The sequence below is a fragment of the Gopherus flavomarginatus genome, chromosome 4 (genome assembly GCF_025201925.1).
Source record: "Gopherus flavomarginatus isolate rGopFla2 chromosome 4, rGopFla2.mat.asm, whole genome shotgun sequence".
Classification (NCBI taxonomy): domain Eukaryota; kingdom Metazoa; phylum Chordata; order Testudines; family Testudinidae; genus Gopherus; species Gopherus flavomarginatus.
This window is the reverse complement of record NC_066620.1, coordinates 95,000,034-95,023,227: the sequence shown is the minus strand read 5'-3', so window position 1 is coordinate 95,023,227 and position 23,194 is coordinate 95,000,034. Positions and strand designations below refer to the sequence as shown.

General features: G+C 41.7%; 1 protein-coding gene across 1 annotated transcript in view; it reads right to left on the bottom strand.

Moving 5' to 3' along the window:
* The window catches only part of LOC127048959 (solute carrier family 22 member 2-like), a 28,412-nt gene continuing 5,218 nt past the window's right edge, over nucleotides 1-23,194 (bottom strand). Inside the window, exons 2-11 of the mRNA XM_050949113.1 lie at nucleotides 19,445-19,548; nucleotides 17,148-17,302; nucleotides 15,431-15,599; nucleotides 11,785-11,901; nucleotides 11,122-11,226; nucleotides 10,729-10,943; nucleotides 9,631-9,739; nucleotides 7,356-7,468; nucleotides 5,494-5,593; nucleotides 1-618 (exon numbers count right to left, since the gene is read on the bottom strand). Of these exons, the coding sequence (XP_050805070.1) occupies nucleotides 552-618; nucleotides 5,494-5,593; nucleotides 7,356-7,468; nucleotides 9,631-9,739; nucleotides 10,729-10,943; nucleotides 11,122-11,226; nucleotides 11,785-11,901; nucleotides 15,431-15,599; nucleotides 17,148-17,302; nucleotides 19,445-19,548 (1,254 nt within the window). The 3' untranslated portion in view covers nucleotides 1-551. The remainder of the gene's footprint in view (nucleotides 619-5,493; nucleotides 5,594-7,355; nucleotides 7,469-9,630; nucleotides 9,740-10,728; nucleotides 10,944-11,121; nucleotides 11,227-11,784; nucleotides 11,902-15,430; nucleotides 15,600-17,147; nucleotides 17,303-19,444; nucleotides 19,549-23,194) is intronic.

The window sequence follows — 23,194 nt, the reverse complement described above, 5'->3', positions numbered from 1 at the left end:
TTAGGTGCACTGACCCCTTGCTCTGCCAGATACTTAAGAACTGCCTAGGGGACACTGAGGCACCAACACAGTATTCATAGAAAACATTAAGAACATTCCTAGTTCATCACATAGCCGCTCTATGCCGAGGGGAGAGAGCTCTCCCTCCGCTGTAATACAACCACCTCTATGAGCAGCAGTAGCTATGGCAGCAGAAGATTGCATGCTGCCACTTAAGCTGGTGAAATGTATGTCACTCGGGGGAGGGCTGTATTTTTTCACACCCCTGAGCGACATAAATGTTGCCAATGTAAGTGGTAGTGAAGCCACAGTCTAAGTGTCCTGGACTGAACTACAGCTAGTAGTAATGATCAGTGGTGGAAGGCAGATGTGTGTCACAGATGCAGCTCTGAGAATGATAACCAGTGGTCTGTTGTCCTAAGGACGTGTAGCAAGTATTAGAGCAGAATAAAGAAATGATGACAGTAGATGGTTTATATCATATAAATGTTCTGTCCTCAGTCTATTAATGCACCATCAAAAGCAGGCCATGGGAGAAGCAGCTCTTTAACTTAATTTGGTGCAACTTCAGTTGTTAAAACATGCAGGTAAATCACTTCTTTTTTGTGCTTTCTTTGTCTGTGGAAACAAAACAGAAAAGGCAATTGGGAGGAATAAGGAAAACAGGTGCTACCCCAAGGAACAAGAAGAATAACCAGCTAAAAAGATGCGTATCTTCTACTCTGATTAAATTAAATGAAAAACTAGTTTGTGGTTGGCAAATTTAAAAAAATGAATCTTTGAATTCTTTTCCAGACAGAGGAACTAACCTGCAAAGGAATCAGATTGCTCTAAGGCCCCATTGCATTCTCTATTTCATAGCAAAATACTGATTGTTTTTATAAGAAACAACCAAGTGCTAGTCATTTAAAGGACTGTAAGTTTGCACCAAGTTGTAAAGAATGTGTTCAAACTACCCAGCTATGCTAGTACATCTTTTTCCAAGCTCTGCTGTGACTGCTTTGGAGTACATATTGTATGCAATTAAATATGGATTGGCGGAGAAAACTGTTTTAACAGTGATTTGTGATACAAGCCAACAAAATGCAGGAAATGCCAACTGAGGACTGACATGCAGCACAAATGCCAGAGTTATCAATAGTGTGTTGGCCTGTACTTTCTGGTTTTCCTCCATCTTGCTGGTGTTACCACCAAACTTTGCTTTATTTTAAGCAGTATTTTGTGTTTGAGAAAAATAATTCCCTAGGACATTTTTATAAAGCATAGATTTTTATCTAGAGTTCTGTCTGAGCAAAAATATATGCAAGTAGAACAGATTTTTTGTTTTGTCTGTTATATGGCACAAAGTTTTTTAACAGGGTGATTTAACATTGGAACAAGCAGACGAAGGTCATCTCTTGAGGCCTTCAAGACTAGATGCCTTTTCTGGAAGATCTGCTTTAGCCAAACACAAGTTACTGGGCTCAATAGAGAAGTAATTGGATGAAATTCCATGGCCTCTGATACACAGGGCCTCAGACTTAATGATCTAATGGTCCCGCCTTGTTGTAAAATTTATGAAAAATCATGATAAAAAGTAGCTCCAGCTACTGAGAAACTGTTGTTTGTTTTCACATATATAGCGTGTGTGCGCGCGCGCGCTCTCTCTCTCTCTATGTACTGTGATACAGCATGGCCAGAGGGCAGCAGGAGAGGATTAGAAGGGAGCCTTATTCCCTGTAAGGGGAAGAAAGTTTGCTATAGATTAACTAGAGCACCTGATGCCAATTAGAGCACCTGCAGTCAGTCACATGATAAAAACCCATGCTTCAGACAGTGTGGGAGTAGGGGCAGAAAGAATTGGTGTTGGAGCAGAGAACAGTTTGGAGGAGTGCTGTGGTGGGCTAAGAAGTCCTAGACCCTAGGTAAGGGGTACCTAGCTTGTGCAGAGGGAGAGCAGGAAGCCCCTCACAAGCTGAAGGGCAAGAGAGGGAAGTAGCCCATGGGAAGGAACCGTCAGTTCAAGTGGTTCACCACTATCCTCAGGGCCCCTGGGCTGGGACCTGGAGTAGAGGGCAGGCCCAGGTCCCTCCCTCCCTCTCCACTTCCCTCCTCTAGGACACTAGTGGGGCAATTAATACTCCAATTTAGGGGCAAGAAATGGCGCCCTGAACTCCCCCACCCAAAGAAGAGAGAGCGCAAGACCCATCATAATAGTGCCGGCAATTTACCACAATATGTATATATAGAGTGTGCACGCGCTCTTTCTGATATATATATATATATATATATATATATATATATATATATACGTATATGAAGTTAAAAGAGCATTCAGGTTGCAAAGTTAACCACTCAAAATTTAGGAAATGCTAGGCTTAAATTTGCATGTGGAACCTTAATTTGGCCCCTTGTGCCTATGCATTATGAGATTCTTTAATTACATGATCACATACTAATTTGTTTAGAGATGTTGTTATCCTTTATGTGGACAATCACTAGAAAGTGATGAGTCTCATGCTTTGCCAGCGGGTTTTACAGATATTTGCTGAGAGCGAAGGAATGGTGAGACTTGGGAATCTTGGGTTCCATTCCAGCCTCCGGAAGGCACAGACTTTTCTGCCAATTCCCCACTCCCTTCCCATGTGATCCCTTCAGCCCTCTGTGCTCTAGCCTGCCCCATGCCAGTCCCATGTTTCCCACCCTTGACTCCTTGCTCCAGTTCCATTCTCCTCACCTAGCTAATCTGAGTTTACGTTCTTTAGGCTTCTCATTCAAGTTCCAGTCTGTGTGTCCAGTACATCCTAGTTTCACCTCTCCTGACCTGCCCCCCCCCCTTGCCCAGCCAATCCCAGTCTCCCCACCCAACTTCTAAACCAATATGCCTCTCTACCCCATAGTGGCTCCAATAGCCCGCCACATATTCCCCATCCACACTGACTCCCACTCCTTATTTCCCTACTCTTGGGCTCCTTGTCTAATCTTGTGTCCTTCCCCTGATTCCTTGTCCCAGTCTCTTTGCCCAGCCAGGCCCAGGTTTCCTCTGACTCCTCGTCAGATCTCTCTCCTGACCACCTTCTCTTCACCCCTGCTGTTTCTCAGTCTCAGTCACCCTGCCCAGCCCGTCTGTCTTCCACTAATTTACTGGCTCCCAGTCCCTCTAGACTCCGTTTCCAGCCTGTCTCCTTGCTCAGCCAGTCTCCCCTGCCAAGGTTCCTTGTCCTAATCTACAGCCCCTGCTTTTGTCCCATCTGAATCTGTTTTTATCTGGCTTTTCTCCCCTCTGCATTTGAATCAGACACCACCTTGAGCAGTGGGTCACTGAGAGCACAGGAGAGTCAGGCTCCTTACTCTCAGTTCAGGTGCTTGGGCCTGGCGCAGCCCACAGCAGCTCAGAGCTGCAAGTGCAGGGAAAGTCCTGCTCGGCCCTAGGCTGGAGCATGCCCCGTGCAAACCGAATCTTTGGGGCATTTACTTGAGAGTCTCAAGAGAGCATGTGCAAACTGCAGTTCTTCAGACTTATAAATTGGGCAAATTTGGGTAGATTTGCCTAGGAATAGCACACGGTCTGTCCCTGACACAAAGGCCACTACCCAATTCCTTGCTCCAAAGCATGGGGATGATAGAGCTTTTTAAAGAGAGGGCACAAGAATTTTTGATTGGGGCAAAATAATGTTTCCCCCTAGCTTCATTCTTGGAAATGGCTGAATCATTTCTCCCCAAAGTTTAGCTGGAGGCATGGAAAATTAAAGTCTGCACTGTTAAAATTTGGCCAAGTTAAAAACAACTAAAACTAGAGTCTGGAAATCCCAATAATAGTCAGCCCTAACCATCCCAGTTTCCTACTTCAGAGAGGTGCTGATGTTGCCATTTAATCATCATGGCGCATGAATGGCTTCTTGGAGGGTCAAATTCACCACTGTCCCCTTGTTCTTTTTCCTTATTCTCTTTTCTTTTTCCCCATCAGCCACAGCTGTGCCTAAACTGAAGTTTATCACACCACATTCTCAGCTGATGTCAATAGAGCTATGCCAGTTTACAGCAGCTGAGAAACTGGCCCGTAGGGTTTTAAAAAGAGAAAGTGCATGCACATGTGCTGGGTGAATACCACACTGTATTTATTTGCTCACAGTGGCTTCAGCTCTGCTTTTTCTTTTTTTAATGGAGGCTGTCTGAGCATTTGAGCAACTATTTTATTTGCACAAATGCATCTAAAAAGTGGAAAACACATTATAAACCTGCTCTACTACACTGATGACACATTTTAAGTTGGTATCTATTGGTATTCTGACTGGAAAGGATATGTCAAGCAGTGTCTAAGCTATATCCAATATAATTAGGGACAGTTTCCCCAAAACTCCTTGCCTTGCATGAGGGCAATTAAATAAGCCAAACTAGAACCTGACTTTACCTTGCACAGCTATTACCTCAGCTTGAGGGTAGTTTCCCTTTCCCTGAACAAAATGAGATGTAAACTCTGAACCCAGCCAATGTATCTTACAATAGCCTAGATTTTTTTTTTTTCCTAGGAATGCTGCCTTTGCATCTTTTATGTAACTTTTTTTCCTATTGGGAGAAAAGGTGAATCAGCTGCCAAAACTCACTGCCAAGGCTCTTTCCTGCTACAAAGACCCTGCACTGAATTAAGCCGAGGGTTCAAAAGTCACCTCTAGTTCTTTGCTGTTCCCTTTTATCCATGACAGCTGCTATTGCTGTCACAGTGAAGACTTCATTCCACATACCTACAGATGAAAGTTTGCTGCCTCTCAGTATGTAATGCACGGGCCTGTATTGAACAGCCAACATCAAGGTCGCAGCTTTTCAAATTCCATGTAAAACAAACTTCCTTTTAGCTATATACTTGTGTACAGCTTGATTAGATCATGCAGTATAGCCATGATAGTGCTATCCAAAGGCCAGCTCACAACCTCTATTATTTGTTCTTGGATTCCTGGTAGGCAGGAAGTACGGTAGTGCTTTGCGACTGCACCAACAAACATTCTGAAACTAACACGATACTTGGTAGAGAGAAGGGGATGGCAAGGCAAAATGATCTGAGCCATAAATTGGACCGTTGGGGAAAACAAAAACAGATGCCAGTATTTTGTAGTTGTGAAATACTGTATCATTGTGACTCCTGATGTGGGTTTAGTATGACATGTTACATTTAACACACAAACCAGCCAAACCACTATGAATTTACTGGAATACTTAAGAATAAGGATTCCACCCTCTTCACATTTTGTTAAAACAAGTCCAAGAATAGCAATGACATTTAGAGCCTGGATTAAATAAAATGGTATAATTTAAAATCTGCTATCTTGCCACCACTGTAGAAAAACTGTGCATAGTCTTTTCAGGTATTACACTGTGACTTTAGTTTTCTGCATTTCTGTGCCTGCAAAGTAGACCAGTAACAGATCCTTCCAGGGATGTACAATAAAATGGGGTTCTGAGGGAGATTTTGTTAGTAAGGTTTGACACAAATTTCTCTTAGGCTGCATGGTACTGTACCTGTGCATGTTTTCAGCATCTTCTATGGTCTCAGGCAAAGTTTTCCCTTTGGTCTCAGGTAGGAGCAGAACCAGTCCACCATCAATTAAACCAACCACAGCTTGGAACAGAGATCACGCAAAAGGGTTAAATTTGATACAAAATACATAGTGAGCATGACATGGTTTAATATTCATTTGCAGCAATGATTATGAATGAGGCAAAGCTACCTCTGCTGAATGAATAAGTTGTTCCATTTTTTCAGTAGGCTCTGCTCTTATTACTGAGGCCCTTCTGAGATGAGAGAGGCTGGGCCACTGTCAGATGTGGCTTAGCCCTTGCACCACTCAGAGGGCACAAAGGAGCTAGATTCTGGCTTCAACATGCCAACTGAGACTTTCCCTGGTGAAGCTCCTGTGCCACTCTTCCCCACTTGTTGGCAGAGGATGTGAACTTGGAAAGGGAAGGGATGGCAATCTGCTACATCAGTCCTCCACTGGGGCCTGACCCCTTTGGGACCATATGCCTCTGGTGAAGGCCTAACCTAATTTAGCTGGTGTATCTAACACATTGCTATAATCTCAAACAAAATTCCAACATTGAGTCCACAGTGAAAGAACATTAAGTAATACAGGTCATTTCTAAGCCATGACATTTAATGAATCTTTCTGTCATGAGAACAACAGGGAAAAATATGATGTATCTTCTAGTACACAGTATTGTCTACTAGGAAAGTTCTCTTACAAAATTAGAGAATGAGGAGATTTCACTCCAACTCCATCCCTTTGCCTGGGCAATCTGTTCCCTCCGTCCCACAACCATCCTAAATCCTTCAAACCATCCACTTTCCATGAAATATTGCAGAGTGTCATCTGTTGCTGCAGACACTATGTGTTAAATGTTCCACGAGCTGGATAAACCTCTGACATTGTTGCTTGGGTACTAGGGAAATATACTGTTTTCCATAGCTGTATCCAGGAGTTGGAGTCCTTTGGAGAATCATCACTGGCTTCTGTGGGGAGTAGGCTGTGGTGAGTTGGCTGTTTCCCTCATCCAAGGACTCATGGAAGCAACTGGCCAGTATTCATGGACAGCCCAGTAAGCCAAGGAAGCATGGTTGAATGGTTAGGATGCTAACCCTGGGATGTGGGAGACCAAGATTCAATTCCTTACTCCGCCACAGACTTTCTACCTTGCATAAATCACTTGGGGAAGTGTCCCTTTCTGCCCACACTTCTAAAAGGATGTTGTTAAATTGGAGTGGGTTCTAAAAAGGGCTGCGAGCATTATTTGAGATCTGGAAACATCTGTCCTCTGAGCTACACTGAATAAACTCGGCTCCTTTTAGTCTAATGGAAAAGGTTGAGATGACTCATTAGTTCATGGTCTCCAAGTACCTATATGGGGAAGAGATTTCTGACGGTAGTGTACTCTTTATCAGTCAAAAGCATGCCATGATCCAGTGGATGGAAGCTGAAGCTAGAAAAATTCAGACTAGGAATAAGATTAAAAAATATTAGGTTGAGGGCAATTAACCATGGGAACAATTTATCTAGGACATGGTAAATACAGAAACAAGGTGGGTAAGGTAATATTGTTTGTTGGACAGCTTCTGTGGGTGAGAGAGAAACTTTTGAGCTTACACAGAGCTGTCACTGTTATGTAAAAGGTTGAACAGATTATGCATCTGTAACTGAGTACGTTTCTCAGACCTGAAAAAGAGCTCTGTGTAAGCTTGACAGCTTGTCTCTCTCGCCAACAGAAGTTGGTCCAATAAAAGATATCATCTCATCCACCTTGTCTCTTTAATATGATGGGACCAATGTGACTACAACAACCCTGCATATAGTAAATACAGTCACTCTACAATACAGAACTCTTACCAAAAACTACAAGTGGCAGTTCATGCCAGATCTCTGCCAGTCTGTAGACAACAAATGGAGTTATGATCCCACCAATATCACACATGGAAGAACAGACAAGTACTCCCAGGTTCCTAGAAAATACATGTACGTGAAATGTTCCCCCATTATTAATTTGTTTAAAAAGAATTCTGCAGCTATTCACTTAAACATTTTTAGCAATTCATACAGAAGAATAGGCAAACCATTCTTGTTAACAATGCTAGGAGGGATGTGTCTAATCTGTTGCATATTGCGATGGAAATTTCCCCACTGGGCTATAATGAGAACAACAGTAGTACTACAGAGATGTCCAAAAGAACCTAGGAATTGGTCTGTGCACTAGGCATTGGTCTGAAACATGGTCTTATTTAACATCTTCATTAATGATCTAGGAAGAGGGGATAAATATCTTGTTAATGAAATTCACAGATAATATAAATTGGGAAAAGTTGCAAACATTGGTGAGGAAATAAAAATAATAAAAAGGAACTTTAAAAAATCCACTTCTGACTGGGCTAATAACCACCCAGAGTAATAGGAGGCATTTGATTAAAAAAAATGGGTGAAATGTCAGGCAAATCTTCCCGTGAGATGTACTAGAAAATGCCAATGTTCTTTTGGTGGTGCAATGGAAGCCCCATCGTTTTGGAGATATAAATCTAGACTGGATAAAGCACTAGAAAAAGCACTATAAGGAATAATCCTGTATTGGTGAAGAGATGGACAAAAATGTCCTGTAGGTTTTCTTTCTTCATTGTATAATACCTTCATTTAGTCAGGTTTTTTTTTTTTTTTTTTTTGGAGGGAAGGGGAAAAGGATGAGGCCAGAGGAGGCATTTAAATGATTTGTAACATACGCTTCAGCAACCTGCTATGGTTAGTCTGTGGCTCTGTCGTCCATTGTAGTGTAAGCTGAGAGAGAAAGAGGCGAGAGCAGAGAACAGAGCCTGGGTCTCTTATGGCACCATGACATGCCAGGTGCAGGTTATCCGGGCTGCTGTTCACATTGCTTGAAATTTGTTTTTAGGTGTATTTTGTAAATACAAAAGCACTTTGTTCAGGCACTACATGGCCAACAGCTTCCCCTACTGTAGCAACAGTCTCCAGCCAGCCTCCATTGGCAATCCCCAGGCCCCAATCACTTTCTCCTGGCTTGCTTCCACTAGATCTCTGTTGCTGCAGCTTTTTCATTCTTTATTGGCTCCTTTTTCATCAGCTTCTGGGGGAAGCCTTTCAGCATCACCACAGCTACGAGCCTGAATCAGTCTTAAAATCAGCTAGCACCAAGTGTGTTTCACTGTCCCTAGGGCTGGCTCCAGGCACCAGCTGTGCAAGCTCGTGCTTGGGGAGGCAGAGTCTAGGGGGCGGCATTCCGCCCAATCCTAGAGTGGCACAGCCGCTTTTTTCTTTTTTTTGTTCGCTGCTCTGGCTGCCCTGTAGGGGGTGGCGGCGCGGAGCAGGGGAGCGCATTGCAGTAAACTGGGCAGGGCAGCCCGCGTCCTTCCCTCTCTACCAACCGAAGCGGAGCCCTCCCAGCAGGCGGCGCGGCAGTTGGGACCGCGTGGCGAGCGCCCCGCTGAAGCGCTGGCCACTGCTCTTCTCTCTCTCCCCCCTTCCTCCCCTTCTCCCCCATTAGACCAGGCGCACACTGCAGCACAAGGCGCCCCGGCTCCAGACGCCCTGTAGGGATTTTTTGTTTTATTTTTCCCCTGCTTTGCCGGTCATGCCGTTGTTTCTCCCCCGCCCCTCCCACTTACCTGCTCCAGCCCCACCATTTATGTGTTGTTTCCCCCCCACCACCCGCTTTGCCACACCAGCCGTGCCTTTTTTTCCCCCTGCTTTGCTGATCCAGTGGCCCTGCCCCCCCCTTTTTTTTGCTTGGGGTGGCAAAAAAGCCAGAGCCGGCCCTGGCTGTCCCTGGCCGAGATGCTAAATATCCACCTATAGAGTGATTATTGTCAAATCCAGTCCTGTGTTTTGTGGTATCTGAAATAACTTTTGCAGTGAATGTTCTGCACCAAGTTCTGCTCCATTGGGCCATGCAATGTATTTGGATAGGTTACAGGTGGCCCACCGTGCTGTTTAATTTTTAAACAAACTTCTGTCATTTGATAGACATGCTGTTGTGTTTTTTCTGATGTGCAGTGTGTGGCTCTAACATGTTTCTGTGATACACTTGAATCAGTAAATAGAGACACTCTGCACTCTTACCCATTACATTTTATACTGGATTAACAGAAGACGGTGCACCCACCTGAGAAATGTTGGGTACAATTCTGCATTCACTAGGCAAACCATTTCATAGCACATGGTAATTCCCATTCTGCCTAAGCAAGCTGCAGTAATTTTTAACCAATAGATATCTGGAAGGAAGTCACATGTTAGAGTTACAAAGGTGGCTGGTTTCTTCTGATCATGTCATAAGAGTGTGAAAGATTGCATTTAGTAAATACCATACAGCACAGGAATCCCACGGGGGAGCTACGAATGGGTTCTCCTTTCACCCCATATCAGTTTGCAATACTAATACTTCAGAGTTTTTTAAGCATTTTAGATTTGTCAGTGTGCTGTACAGTCATAAAGTAACTGACCCCCACAACACTCCTGGGTGATAGGGTAAGCAGTGATCTCTTCGTTTCCCTATTTGTAAAATGAAAGCAACAAAGATAAAGTCGCTTGCCCAAGGGCCACATACACACAGAACTAAGATTAGAACTCAGGATTTCCTAGCTCTAGCCACAAATCTAATTGATTAGAGTACATCACCTCCTTGTATAAACCAGGAAGTGTTCGATCACTGTTTTAAAATGAGTTTGTTCTGTCAGCTGAGCTCAGTTTTTGGGCTGTACGTAAAAGTTTGGGGAAGATATATTATGTATTAAATCTTAAGTGACTGGTGCACCTGAGATTATACATGTAAAAGAGCATATTAAAATTCGTAAGATCCTGGGGTCTGTCACTGGGATTGTCCATCAGGTTAGGTGTGTACCAGTTTTGTATGTGTGCAAATACAAAATTTGGGGTGTACAAAGACATATCTGGCCAAGACGGTGTGCTTGTGAACTTGCATGTGTAAATTTGCAGGCTGAGTTGAAGCCATTTGGGAAATTTAGCCCATTATGTGCCCCTTTTTTCAGCACTTGCTTTATAAAAAGCTCTTAGAGAGGGGGGAAATGATTGGTAATTTTTATCTTCACCAATGCTTGTGGAAAAATACCTATAATTTGTTCCCATTGAATTGCAACACTGATGTGGACTATAATAGCAAAAGTGGTCTTTTCAGTTCTCCAGAACACTCACACTCTCTCAGGGGTAACGGTGACACAGACTAACAAAAGCTTGAGTAACTCACCGTCTGGGATGAAAGCTGTAATAAGGCAAGCAGCCCCTGCCACCAGATTTGCTGTAGCCCAGGGATAGCGACGGCCAATGCGATCAATTGTGAGTATGAGTATGAGGGCGGCTGGAAATTCAACCAGTGCAGAATAGAAGAAATCCAGATAAATGTTCCCACCAGCAATCCCCATGTGCATGATGAGCCCCTGGTACAGAACAGAGCTTGTGAACCTAGGCAGAGAGCAGAGCCCAATTCAAGCCAAGTTTGCAAAGGGATAGATTATTCAAAGAATTAAGAATCACTGCCAGTCAAGGGCCATTTGAGGAAAACAGAGCAAAAGTAACTATGTGGGGGATGATGGGGGGTGGTTTAATGCTTTGAAATGAAAACCACATTACCCTCTCTTACCAAGTGTACATCAAAATGAGTGTATGTTTCCTTATCTGAGGTGTTCTGACCAAGTCTAGAAATGAAGGGCTCAGCTTTTCCCCATCTTCCTCTTCAGGGTTGAGACTCTAGGAAAGAACCAGAGGGACATTAAGGAAGAGGTTAGGGGGTGAGAGTCTGGGGAGTTTGGCCTTGTTTATTTTCATTGGATCAACATAAGCATCATTTCTGGAATTTTTCATTTACCAATTAAGAGTTGTCTGTAAAGTAATCAAAAACTGAGGGGAAGTGTGGACACTTAAACAGCCCACCCTTTCCCCCAGCTGTCTGTCTGTACCAAAGCCACCTCATTAAATGAAGCAACATTTCTTTTTAAAAACAATAAATGAATAAAAGATACTTTGGAATTTTCAGTCAGATGTGATCTGGTTGGTTGAATACTGCTTGATACTTCATAAGAGGAAGAACTCATTTTGGCTATTGGAATATTTATAGGAGTCTTCATTCATATGAGTGTGTTTTAATATCCAAGGCTTTCACAGAAGAAAACCACTCAACTCCACTTTGCAGATTTGCAGCACTTTGGCTTGTCAGTTTGCTCCCTGTTCTGGATTCAGAGCAATCCTAAATATATAGCATTGTTTGCTTGTAATTACACACCCAGGAAAAAATACATGATCATACATACATAAAGAGGGAGGCACTTTTTTCCCATTTCCCTTGGCAATACGGTTAATAATTTTCATGGCTTTGTCATTTTTCTGTTGAGCTATCAGCCACCTTGGTGACTCTGGCAGACACCTGCAACACAAGCAACCAGGCACAGGTATGTGGAAACAAAATATGTCACTGTAACACTGTGTATTCAAACTAAATTGAGTTTCTGTTGATAGGACGTTAAGGGGTACAGGACACCCATAACTCCAGCTGAAGTCATGGGAGGGTGAGGATGCTTAGCTACTCTCAGGTTCACCATTTCCAAGGCCACAAGAGATCATTGTGATCATCTACTCTATCCTCTTGTATAACACAAGCCAGAGAACTCCTCCAAAATAATTCCGAGAGCATATCTTTTAGAAAAATGTTCAATCTTGATTTAAAAATTACTAGTGATGGAGAATCCCCCACAACCCTTGGTAAATTGTTCCTGTGATTAATTATCTCACTGTTTTAAAAAAAAATTTCATGTCTTTTCCAGTCTGAATTTGTCTAGTTTTAACTTCCTGCCATTGGATCTGTGTAGATTGAAGAGCCTATTGTTAAATATTTGTTCCCCACATAGGTACTTATAAACTGTGCTAGTCACTCTTTAACAAAGAGAAGGCTAAGCTAAACAGAGACACTCAAGGAGCTCAATCAGTATAAAGCAGGTTTTCTAAACCTTTCCCATGGCTCTTCTCTGAACCCTCTCCAATTTATCAACATTCTTGCAGTTTGTGGACATCAGAACTAGACACATATTCCATCAGTGGTCAGGCCAGTGCCAAATATGGAGGTAAAATAAACTTTCTATTCTTACTTAAGTCTTCTGTTTATGATGACATCATTTGGCTTTTAGGGAAAAAACCCAGTTTGGTATATTTTGAAATGTAAAAAAATTCTGTCCATAAAATATGAGAAGGGATTGACATTTTTCTAGATTGTGAAATTGTGATGAAACTTTTTGCCGAAATTCTGACAAAATGTTTGCAGATTTGTTATCTTTGTTTGCCATTTTAAACCAATAGAATCATAAAAATGTTGGGCTGGAAGGGACCTCAGCAGGTCATCTAATGAAACCCTGAACTGAGACAGGACCAAGTGTACCTACTCCATCTTAGACAGGTGTATATCTAATCTGTTCTTAAAAACCTTCAGTGATGAGGATTCAACAACCTCCCTTGGAAGCCTATTCCAGTGCTTAACTACCCTTATAGTTAGAAAGTTTTTCCTAAATCTGATCTAAATCTCCCTTGCTGCAGATTAAACCCATGACTTCTTGCCCTACCTTCAGTGGACATGGACAACAACTGATCATCGTCCTACTTATATTTGTTTAAGAACTGGTTGGACAAACACATGGCAGGGATGGTCTAGGTCAGGGGTTCTCAAACTGGGGGTCGAGACCCCTCAGGGGGCCTTGAGGTTATTACATAAGGGGGGTCACGAGCTGTCAACCGCAACCCCAAATCCTACTTTTCCTCCAGCATTTATAATGGTGTTAAAAACATTTTTATATATTTTTAATTTATAAGGGGGAGTCACACTCAGGGGTTTGCTATGTGAAAGGGGTCCCCAGCACAAAAGTTTGAGAGCCGCTGCTCTAGGTTTACTTGATCTTACTCCAGCAAAAGGGGCTGGACTTGATGATCTCTAGAGAACCCTTCCAGCCCTACATTTCTATGATTCGCTTTGAAGGAAGCTATCAGATTACCCACCCCTGTCACTCTTCTTTTCTCAAGACTAAACATGACCAGTTTTTCAGTCTTTTCTCGTAGGTTAGGTTTTCTAAACCTTTTCTCATTTATGTAGCTCTACTCTGTACTTTCCTGAGTTTGTCCACATCTTTCCTAAAGTTCCGCCCCAAACTGGACACAGTACTCCACTGAGGCCTCACCAGTGCTGCACAGAGTGGAACAATGACCTCTCGTGTCTTATATATGACATTCCTGTTAATAACTCCGCCAAATTGTATTCGCCTTTTTCTCATCTGCATCACATTGTTGACATATATTCAATTTGTGATCCACTATAACCCCCAGATCCTTTTCAGTACTACTACTGCATAACCAGGGATTCCCCATTTTGTAGTTGTGCATTTGATTTTCCCCTCCTGAGTGGAGTACTTTGCACTTGTCTTTACTGAATTTCATCTTGTTGATTTCAGACAAATTCTCCAATTTATTAAGGTTGTCTTCAGTTCTAATCCTGTCCTTCAAATTAATAGCACCCCTCTTCCCCCAGCTTGATGTCATCTTCCAATTTTATAAGTATACTCTCCACTCCATTATCCAAGTTGTTAATTAAAATATTGAATAGTACTAATAAATATGCTCTTAAACTGAATGAATAACTTTTTAAAAGTTACAAATCACCATCCTCATCTTTCCCACTGCTTAAAGACACCCATGTTTCAAATGTTAAATCTCACTGCTAGAGATGGGTCTAGAGAGAGCCCTTGGAACTCTGTGCATGGGGTAATAGTGGGTGGTGGGGAGTTCAAGCCCAGATGTACTATTGAATTTTACATCTGGCCCCTAGCTCTCTAATGGATCAAACTGAAGCCTCCAGATTAAAAAAAAAAAACAAGCCTGGAAGGAGTGAGATGACATGCAAAATTCAGACCTGGATTAGAATCCCAACCTCATCGCTAAATAAGGCTAGAATAGTGACCTAGTGTCTAATGTTTTGTTATTGCCATTCTGGGGCTAAATGTACAGAGGAGGTGCTGGAGATGCAGCACCCTTGCTATGGATGATAGAATGGAATAGAGCATCTTACATTGTTAGATAACAACCTCTTCACTCATTAACAACACTGAGTGCTAGATTGACCATAACACTGCATTCAAGGTATGGTAGATTTTTTTGTGCGGAATATTCTAAAATTTCAGGTTAGCTGTCTAATCGAGTGCAAAGTAGAGCTAATGGAAAAATGGAATTTCCATCCCCTGGGAACTCCAATATCTCAACATTTCTTTTCATCCTGAATCAGGAAGAAAAGTCAAAATATCAAAACTTTTTGCAGAACAAGTTCCAAAAAATTTAAATTCAGAAAAGTCGAGACATTCTGTTTTGGATCAGGTTGACATTAGTGTGTATGTCTGCTTCAGACACTGGGATACCTTATGTGAGTTGTTTTGGGTCCTTAATGCCCCCATTATCTCCTATAGGCCATGCACCCTGGTTGAACTACGTGTGCTATGATGCAAGGTGGTCTTTTCCTGTGATTGATTCTTATGGGACTCCCATGACATACTGCAATGGCTCAGCAGCAGAGAAAGACTGCCATGCACCAAGGGAGATATAGTCCAGTTGGAGGACCAGGGCCTTAAACTACAAATCCCATGAATCAGCGCAGTGGCTTTGGTAGACACAGAAGTTAATGTCGACCTGACATGAAATAGAAGGTTTCATTTAGGTTTTTCTAATGGAAAGTTCTGCAGAAATTGATCCTTTCCTGTGGAAAATTTTCAGTCCTGGTGAAACACCATTTTTAATGGTTAAATGTTGCAGCTGAAACCTTTTGACTAGCCCTAACAGTAAACTAACATTGTCAAAAGGAGCTCAAACTGTGAACTAAAATCTCCATTTTGTATTTTTGTTCTTAGGTGAAATATAAATTTGCTTACCAGTAATAGAGCAAGAAGAAAAAGTTTGGCAGAGTAACAGTGAGCTGCAGCCATCTCCAGTGAGGAACCATATAAGCAATAGCAGAGAGTACGAGGAGTCCAACAGTAAAGGCTACTTGGTAAACAATTCCTACTGTCCTTCTATAGCTTAAGCCAACAAATTCTGTGACTAAAAAGATAACACAAATCAAGGTAGAAAATAATCGGTGATAAATAAATTTAGACATTGGAGAACCTAGATCCCCTAATTTAAAACCATAAAATTTTTTATAGATTCTAGAATTTATGATCTTGTAAAACTTCTGTCCTATCTAGAAGCCTTTAAACTGAGTTCTCTTCAGTGATGTAGAGTAACTATTTAAAAATCAAATTCTACAAATTTGTCATGTTTCATGAACAGAAATACGTAGACTTTTTGAAAAGTTTGGATGTTACTAAACCACAGTAAATTTCTAACAGTGATTTTGGTATCTAAATATTTATTTTTTTACATGAATACCGCTAAGTGGAAAATGGCACTAGTTCTGGCGGGGAGAGGACAGGGGAGGAGGTAGAGAACTTATAATTGATGTTTCTTGAGAATGTTGTGTATGTAGTTTAATAAAGTATAAAACATTGTTGATGTATGTTTATGTGGACTTCTATTAGAAGCTGTTCAGTATCATTACTGTGTGCATATTTAATTTTTAGATTTCTTTTTTTCAGAAAGGGCTTAGTGGTATGTTCTCAATTTGAGATTTCATATGAAAGAAGAGTATTTATTGTGTCAGAGTTAAGGGCATTGAGTTGTGATGAAATATGCATTTCTTTGTACTTGGTGTACTTCATTGAAGTGAAGGGGAGTTTTTCCATTGACATCAGTAGGGCCAGGATTTCATCCATTAACATATTATGAGGACAGGGGATGTGTTTACCTATTTGGTTCCTGCATTTAAGTGCTTTGGTTTTCTAAATGTAAAAAGGAAGTCTAATATTGTCATGCGGTAACCTTACCTTGTCTGGAAGTAAGGTTTTTTTTATAAGGTCTCAAGTCATGGAACCACAAAAAGTCTGGGGAACAAAAACTTCAATTTGGATATGACATTACTCACTACCCTTCGAGGCCAGCCCCACTCACTCTGTTCTCTGTGTGTTCACTGCAGCTGGGAGCGTGTCTCCCAGCCCGGGTAGACAGACGTGCTTGAGCTAGCGTTCTAAAAATAGTAGTGTGGACGTTATGACATGGCCAGTGACGCAGGCGAGGCACCTAAATAGAAGCCCATCCAACTCCTGCAGTCCATACTATGGTGACTAGCCCTGGATCTTCCTGGGCTCACTCCCAGCTGTAGGCATACCCTTAAAATTTAACCTGCCTTTGACAGCTTTTCCAATTAATCCATGTCCTTATATGGGTGTTTATTTGAACATATGCTTGTTAATGTGGGAAGGCACAGTATTTTCCCAAACTATCTTCTTCCAATATGTGTAACTTCTCAAAGACTTGGATATAAAAGCCCTGATACTGTCTCATCTGAAAAGAAAATGTGATTTTGACATAAATCTTGGTTTTGAGTGTAGAATGCAGTTTTTCAATGACTGAAATGAACTTCATTTTTCAGTGTGTTACCCAGTGAGCTAATAATTCCTTACATTCAGCTGTATTGGAACAAATCTGTTCAGCCCTACTTCTACACCCGGGGCTTTATTCACCCCGAGTGGTAATTGCAATCTGTCTTACTCAATATGTAGCCTGTTAACCAGCCCCCCTTGCTGACCAGTCCTTGGATGAAACGATAGATCAGCATCCACTTGTAGCTTGGTGCAAAGGCCATGAGAACTCCAGAAATGGAATTGACAAGGATTGTAATTAACAGGCATAATTTACGACCAAACCTGCAGAGAAACAAATGTATCTGTGATCATGACATGCATTACATTGTGCAAAACATAACTGAAGAGCACATTTTCATGTGGCTGAGTCATGCTGGTTGCAAAGCAATACTTTTTGAATTCATTTTATTGAAAGATCTGTTTTTTCTTCTCGCAAGTTTTGTTCAGAGCAGTTTCTCATGTACATACAGTCTAACCTTGTATTGTAACACCTGTAGTCCTCCTGTAAAGAGAGAATTGCTGATAGAACCATCCATTTTGCTAGGGAAAGAATACTGAGAAATGCTTCTGGATTGTTCCTGTACCACCTACAGCATTTTGATTAATTTCCCACTCATTTTATAGGGTACCCCCTCCTGTGCCCATATATGTGCATAATAATCAAGAGGGGAGAAAGTCAAGCCACTGCTGTGCATTTTTAGATATTCTCAAAGTCCAAGTTGTGTGACGTATAGCAGATAGCAGCTGTAGTTCCCTGGGTTGCACAGAAGAAGCAAGAATTTTGGAGAAGTGATGGCTCTTTTCTGGGATACATGTTGACTTGGATTTTAAAAGGAGGAAAGTACGTGCTGCAGTCATTGTTTAACTCCGCTGCCTTCACAGCTGGTCTCAGCTGGGTGAGAAAATGCCAAGCAGCCAGATGTGACATCCTAATCCTGGGGCTGGTTTGTCTGCTGGGGCTGGGTGCTGTTCTAGTTTACACTGGCTGGCTATGGCCTTCAGTGGTCCAGCTGTCAATTGGCATAGAAAGAGCACAAAATGCTCCGTCCATGCTTCCCCTCGCCCACAACTTGCCCTCAACACTGAGAGCTGCAGCCAGGGGAGTTTCACAGAGGAGCCAGCTATTCCAACTCTAGGCCTGCTGGGGATTCCCAGCAGGCATAGAGTCTCTGTCCTTATATCTCCTTTTCTCATATGATTTTCCCCCTGCTTTTAATGAAGACAGGAATTGCTTTGTGGTTCCCTCCACCAAGATTTTCCATTTACAGTGACCGTGGTGAGTTCTTACAAACTCCTTTCACCTATGTGTTTGCACATTTTCTTAGCACGAACAATTACTGACCTGGTTAATGTGCTCTGGAAACATCCTGCGGTGGCTGTCTGACTTGCACTACATTGATCTGTAGTTCTTCTTCTATGCTACAGTAGTTTCTCCATTGACCTATGCAGTGACCCTAATTTTTGCCTCATTCCAGTCATCCTTCCCCAGCTATAGTGCTCAGAAATTTCATATTGGATCTGCAGTTGTCTCTCCATTGGTGGTATAGTGGCTCCACTGATATTCAAAAGCAAATGTTTCCAAAAGAAACAGGCTTATTACAATGCTGGAAAGACATTTTGGTTTGGTTTAATGGAGAACCATTTATTTAGTTATTTGATTTATAAAAATGCACCTCCAGTCAAAACTCTGCAACCCAGTACAATAAATGTACACTAACAAAAATAGCAGAGTGACAAATGACAGCCAAAGTCAATTTCTTCTTTCCGCTCAATAACAGCAGCAGCTCAAGTCACTCAGATACCCCCTTCTATCATATCCCACATAAACAGGCCATTTTGAATTATGTCCTAAGGGTCAGCCAAAGGGCGTTGCAAAGCCAACAGAAAATGCCAGACTGAAGGTCCATCTTCTAAGAATGCCCTAGGGGCCTTCAGCAGTTCCAGATCTAAACTGCAGGGGCAAACTAGGAGTACTATAGCTGATCTCAAACATTGCATAAGAGGGGAGGTGGTCTTTATGGTAGCCAGGGTACAAAACACATAAGACTTTACAGATCAAAATGAGCACCTTGGATTTTGCCCAGAAACCAGCTGAGTCTATGAATAGGTCTAATATACTCCTTCGAACTAACACCTCTAAGAAGTCTTATTTTGCACTAACCGAAGCTTCTAAATGGCAGTTGCAGTGATCCACCTGCTCTTCCAGTCCTGGCTTCTGGGATATGACATTTTTACAGAGCCACTGATCAGAACCATATATTTTAGGAAATAAGATATTTCAGCCACCAGGAACTACTCCATTTTAAGTGACTGAGTGATCTTTTGAATTAGTTTTTCAGTGTGTACATTTACCCTTCAATCATATGTGGTGTTTAAAAATATGAATGTTAAATACCCAAAGTGAATGTTTCATCCCTCACGTACCTGTCTGCTATGTAGCCAATGCTTATGGAGCCAATAAAAAATCCAATGTTCACACAAGACTGAAAGAGATCCAGCTTCCAGGAGTCCTCACAAACCAGGTTAAACTGCAGAGGCACATCAGTGTTAGAACAGGGAGAACAGACACTCCACAACATTAGGCATGGCCCAGCTGTTTTGAGATATGATGAAACACACACTGAAAATTTTCCAGAAATGAAATGACCTAATTCTTTTAACCAACATCACTGAAATACATTTTGCCCAATTTGACTCAATTTCCAGAAAAATACTACTCTAGTGAAGGGTGAGGGTCCAAGCAGGGACACGTGCGTACTGGAGATGAATGCATGGCTGTGCAGACAGTGTCAACAGGAGGGCTTGGCATCCTGCACCCTTGGGAGGCTGTTCCTAGGAGGAGGTCTGCTGGGAAGAGACGGACTCCACCTCACTAAGAAGAGGAAGAGCATCTTTGCAAACTGTCTCACCAACCTAGTGAGGAGAGCTTTAATCTAGGTTCAAAGGGGAGAGATGACAAAGGCCTACAGGTAAGTATAAAAAAAAAAGTGATCTTAACAGAGGGCTAGCGGTTTGGGAGGACAAAGTTAGTATTGGGTCGTAAGAGCAACAAGAGAAATCAGTGGGGAAAATCTGCTCAACATCTTACATATCTATATACAAATGCAAGGAACATGGGGAATACATAGGACAAACTGGAAATATTCGTACATTAGCTAAATAATGACAACTAGCATCACAGAGGCTTGGTGGGATAAACCTTGTGACTGGAATATTGGTCTTGTAGAGTGATATAGCTTGTTCTGGAAGTTCTGGCAGGAAAAAAGGGAGAAGCTGTTGCATTATACATCAAGAATATATACACTTGCTCTGAGGTCCAGAAGGAAGTGACAACCAGACCAGTTGAAAATCTCTGGGTAGGGATAAAAAGAGAAAAAATAGGGGTGATGTCATGGTAGGAGTCTACTAGAGACCACTGAATCAGGAAAAGGAGGTGGATGAGGTATTTTCTAGAACAAACAGAAAAATCCAAACCAGAAGATCTGGTAGTAATCAGGGACTTTAACTACGCAGATATCTGTTGGAAAAGTAATCTTGCAAAATGCAAAATTTCTAATAAGTTCTTGAAATGTATTGGGGACAACATTCTGTTTCAGAAAGCTGAGGATGTAACCAGTGGGACAGCCATTTTAGATTTGATTCTGACTAACTGGGAGGAATTGGTGGAAATCTGAAGGTGGAAGGTGACTGTGAAATTATAGATTTCAGGATTCTAAGAAAGGAAGGAGTGAGCAGCAGAGTCTAAGAAACTCAGAAAACTGGTAGGTAAGGTCCCATAGAAAGAAAATCTAAGGGATAAAGTCATTCAGGAGAGCTGGCAGTTTCTCAAGGAGACAATATCAAAGGCACAATTTCAGTGTGATCTATCCTGATGCAAAGGAAAGATTGGCATAGCCGTAAGAGGCTAATATGGCTTCCACAGGAGCTCTTTAGTGACCTGAAAATCAAAAAGGAATCTTACAAAAAGTAGAAAAGGATGAATTTCTAAGGAGAAATACAAAAGAACAGCACAAATGTGTTGGGACAAAGTCAGAAAAGGCTAAAGCAAAAAATGAGTTAAGTCTAGCAAGGGACATAAAAGGCAATAAGAAAGGTTTTTTTAAATATACTATGAGTAAGACAAAGGCAAAGGACAGTGTAGATGCTCTACTTAGTGGGAAAGGAGAGCTAATAACTGATGACATCAAGAAAGCTGAGGTGTTCAATGCCTATTTTACTTCAGTCTTCACTAATGGTGACCAGATACTCAGCACAATTAATATTAATTATGTGAGGAAGGAGTGCAAGCCAAAATAGGGAAAGAACAGGTTAAAGAGTATTTAGATAAGTTAGATATATTCAAGTCAGCAAGGTCTGATGCAAATTCATCCTAGGGTACTTCCGGAACTAGCTGAAGCAATATCAGAACCGTTGGCAATTTTCTTTGAGAACTCCAGGAGGATGGAGAAGGACAAACATGGTACCTATCTTCAAAAAAGGGAACAAAGGGGACCTTAGGAATTATAGACCAGTGTCATAAACAGATAGTTAAGGGTTAATGCCTCTTTTACCTGTAAAGGGTTAAGAAGTTCACCTAGCCTAGCTGACACCTGACCAGAGGAACCAATGGGGGAACAAGATGTTTCAAAAGGAAGAAGGGAAGTTTTTCCTTTGTTAGTTTTCAGTTTCAGCCGGAGTGAAAAAGTTCAAGGAACCAGCCTCTTATCAGAGTAGTAAGTTTTAGAAAGGGATAAACAGGTTTATGTTTATTTTCTTTGTAACTTGTCTTGGTACCATTGAGGGAATTATTAAAATTGGGTATTTGGGTATTTTTTGTGTAACTAAATTTGTGCCCGGGGAACCTCCTCTGTGTTTTGAATCTGTTGTCTGTGAGAGTAGCTGGTATGCTAATCTCTCCCAGATGATTTTCTTTTACCTTTCTTTTCTTTAATTAAAAGCCTGTTTCTTAATACCTGAGTGATTTTTCCTTGTTTTTTAGATCCAAGGGGATTGGATCTGGACTCACCAGGAATTAGTGGGGGAAAAGAGGGGGGATGGTTATTCTCCTTTTGTTAAGATCCAAGGGGTTGGATTGGTGTTCACCAGGAACTTGGTGAAAAAGTCTCTCAAGGCTACCCTGGAAGGGGAAGGTTTTGAGAGGAAAGGGCATGTTCCAGATGGAGGATCTGGATGGTGGCAGCAATACCAGATCTAAGCTGGTAATTAAGCTTAGAAGTGTCCATGCAGGTCCCCACATCTGTACCCTAAAGTTCAGAGTGGGAAAGGAACCTTGACAACCAGTTATCCGAATTTGGGTACCTGGAAAGATACCAGAACAATTATTAAACAATCAATTTGTAAGCACTGAGAGGATAATAGGGTTATAAGGAATAGTCAGAATGGGTTTGTTAAGAACAAATCATGTAAAAACAACCTAATTTCTTTCCTTGATAGGGTTACTGGCTTAGTGGATGGGGGGAAGCAGTACATGTGCTATATCTTGATTTTAGTAAGGCTTTTGACAGCCCCACATGACATTCTATATGCAAACTAGGGAAATGTGGTCTAGATGGAATTATGGTAAGGTCAGTGCACAACTGGTTGAAAGACCATATTTAAAGAATAGTTGTCAATGGTTTGCTGTCAAACTGGGAAGGTGTATCTAGTTGGGTCCAGCATAGGGAATCAGTCCTGGGTCATGTACTATTCAATGTTTTCATTAATGACTTAGATAATGGAAACGTACACTTATAAAATTTGCAGATGACATCAAGCTGGGAAGGGTATCAAGTACTTTGGAAGACAGGATTAGAATTCAAAACAACCTTGGCAAATTATAGAACTGATCAGAAATCAACAAGATGAAATTCAATAAAGAAAATGCAATGTACTTCACTTACGAAGGAAAACTCGAGTGCACAAGTACAAAACAGGGAATAACTAGCTAAGGGGTAATACTGCAGAAAAGGATCTGAGTTATAATGGATCACAAATTGAATGAGTCAACAATGTGAAAAAGGCTAATATGTTTTGGGGGTGTATTAAGAGGAGTGTTTCATGTGAGACTCCAGAGGTAATTGTCCTGCTCGACTTGGCACTGGTGAGGCCTCAGCTGGAGTCCTGTGTCCAGTTCTGGGAAAGAGGGGAAGAGGAAAGATATGGATAAATTAGAGAGAGTCCAGAGGAGAGCTACAC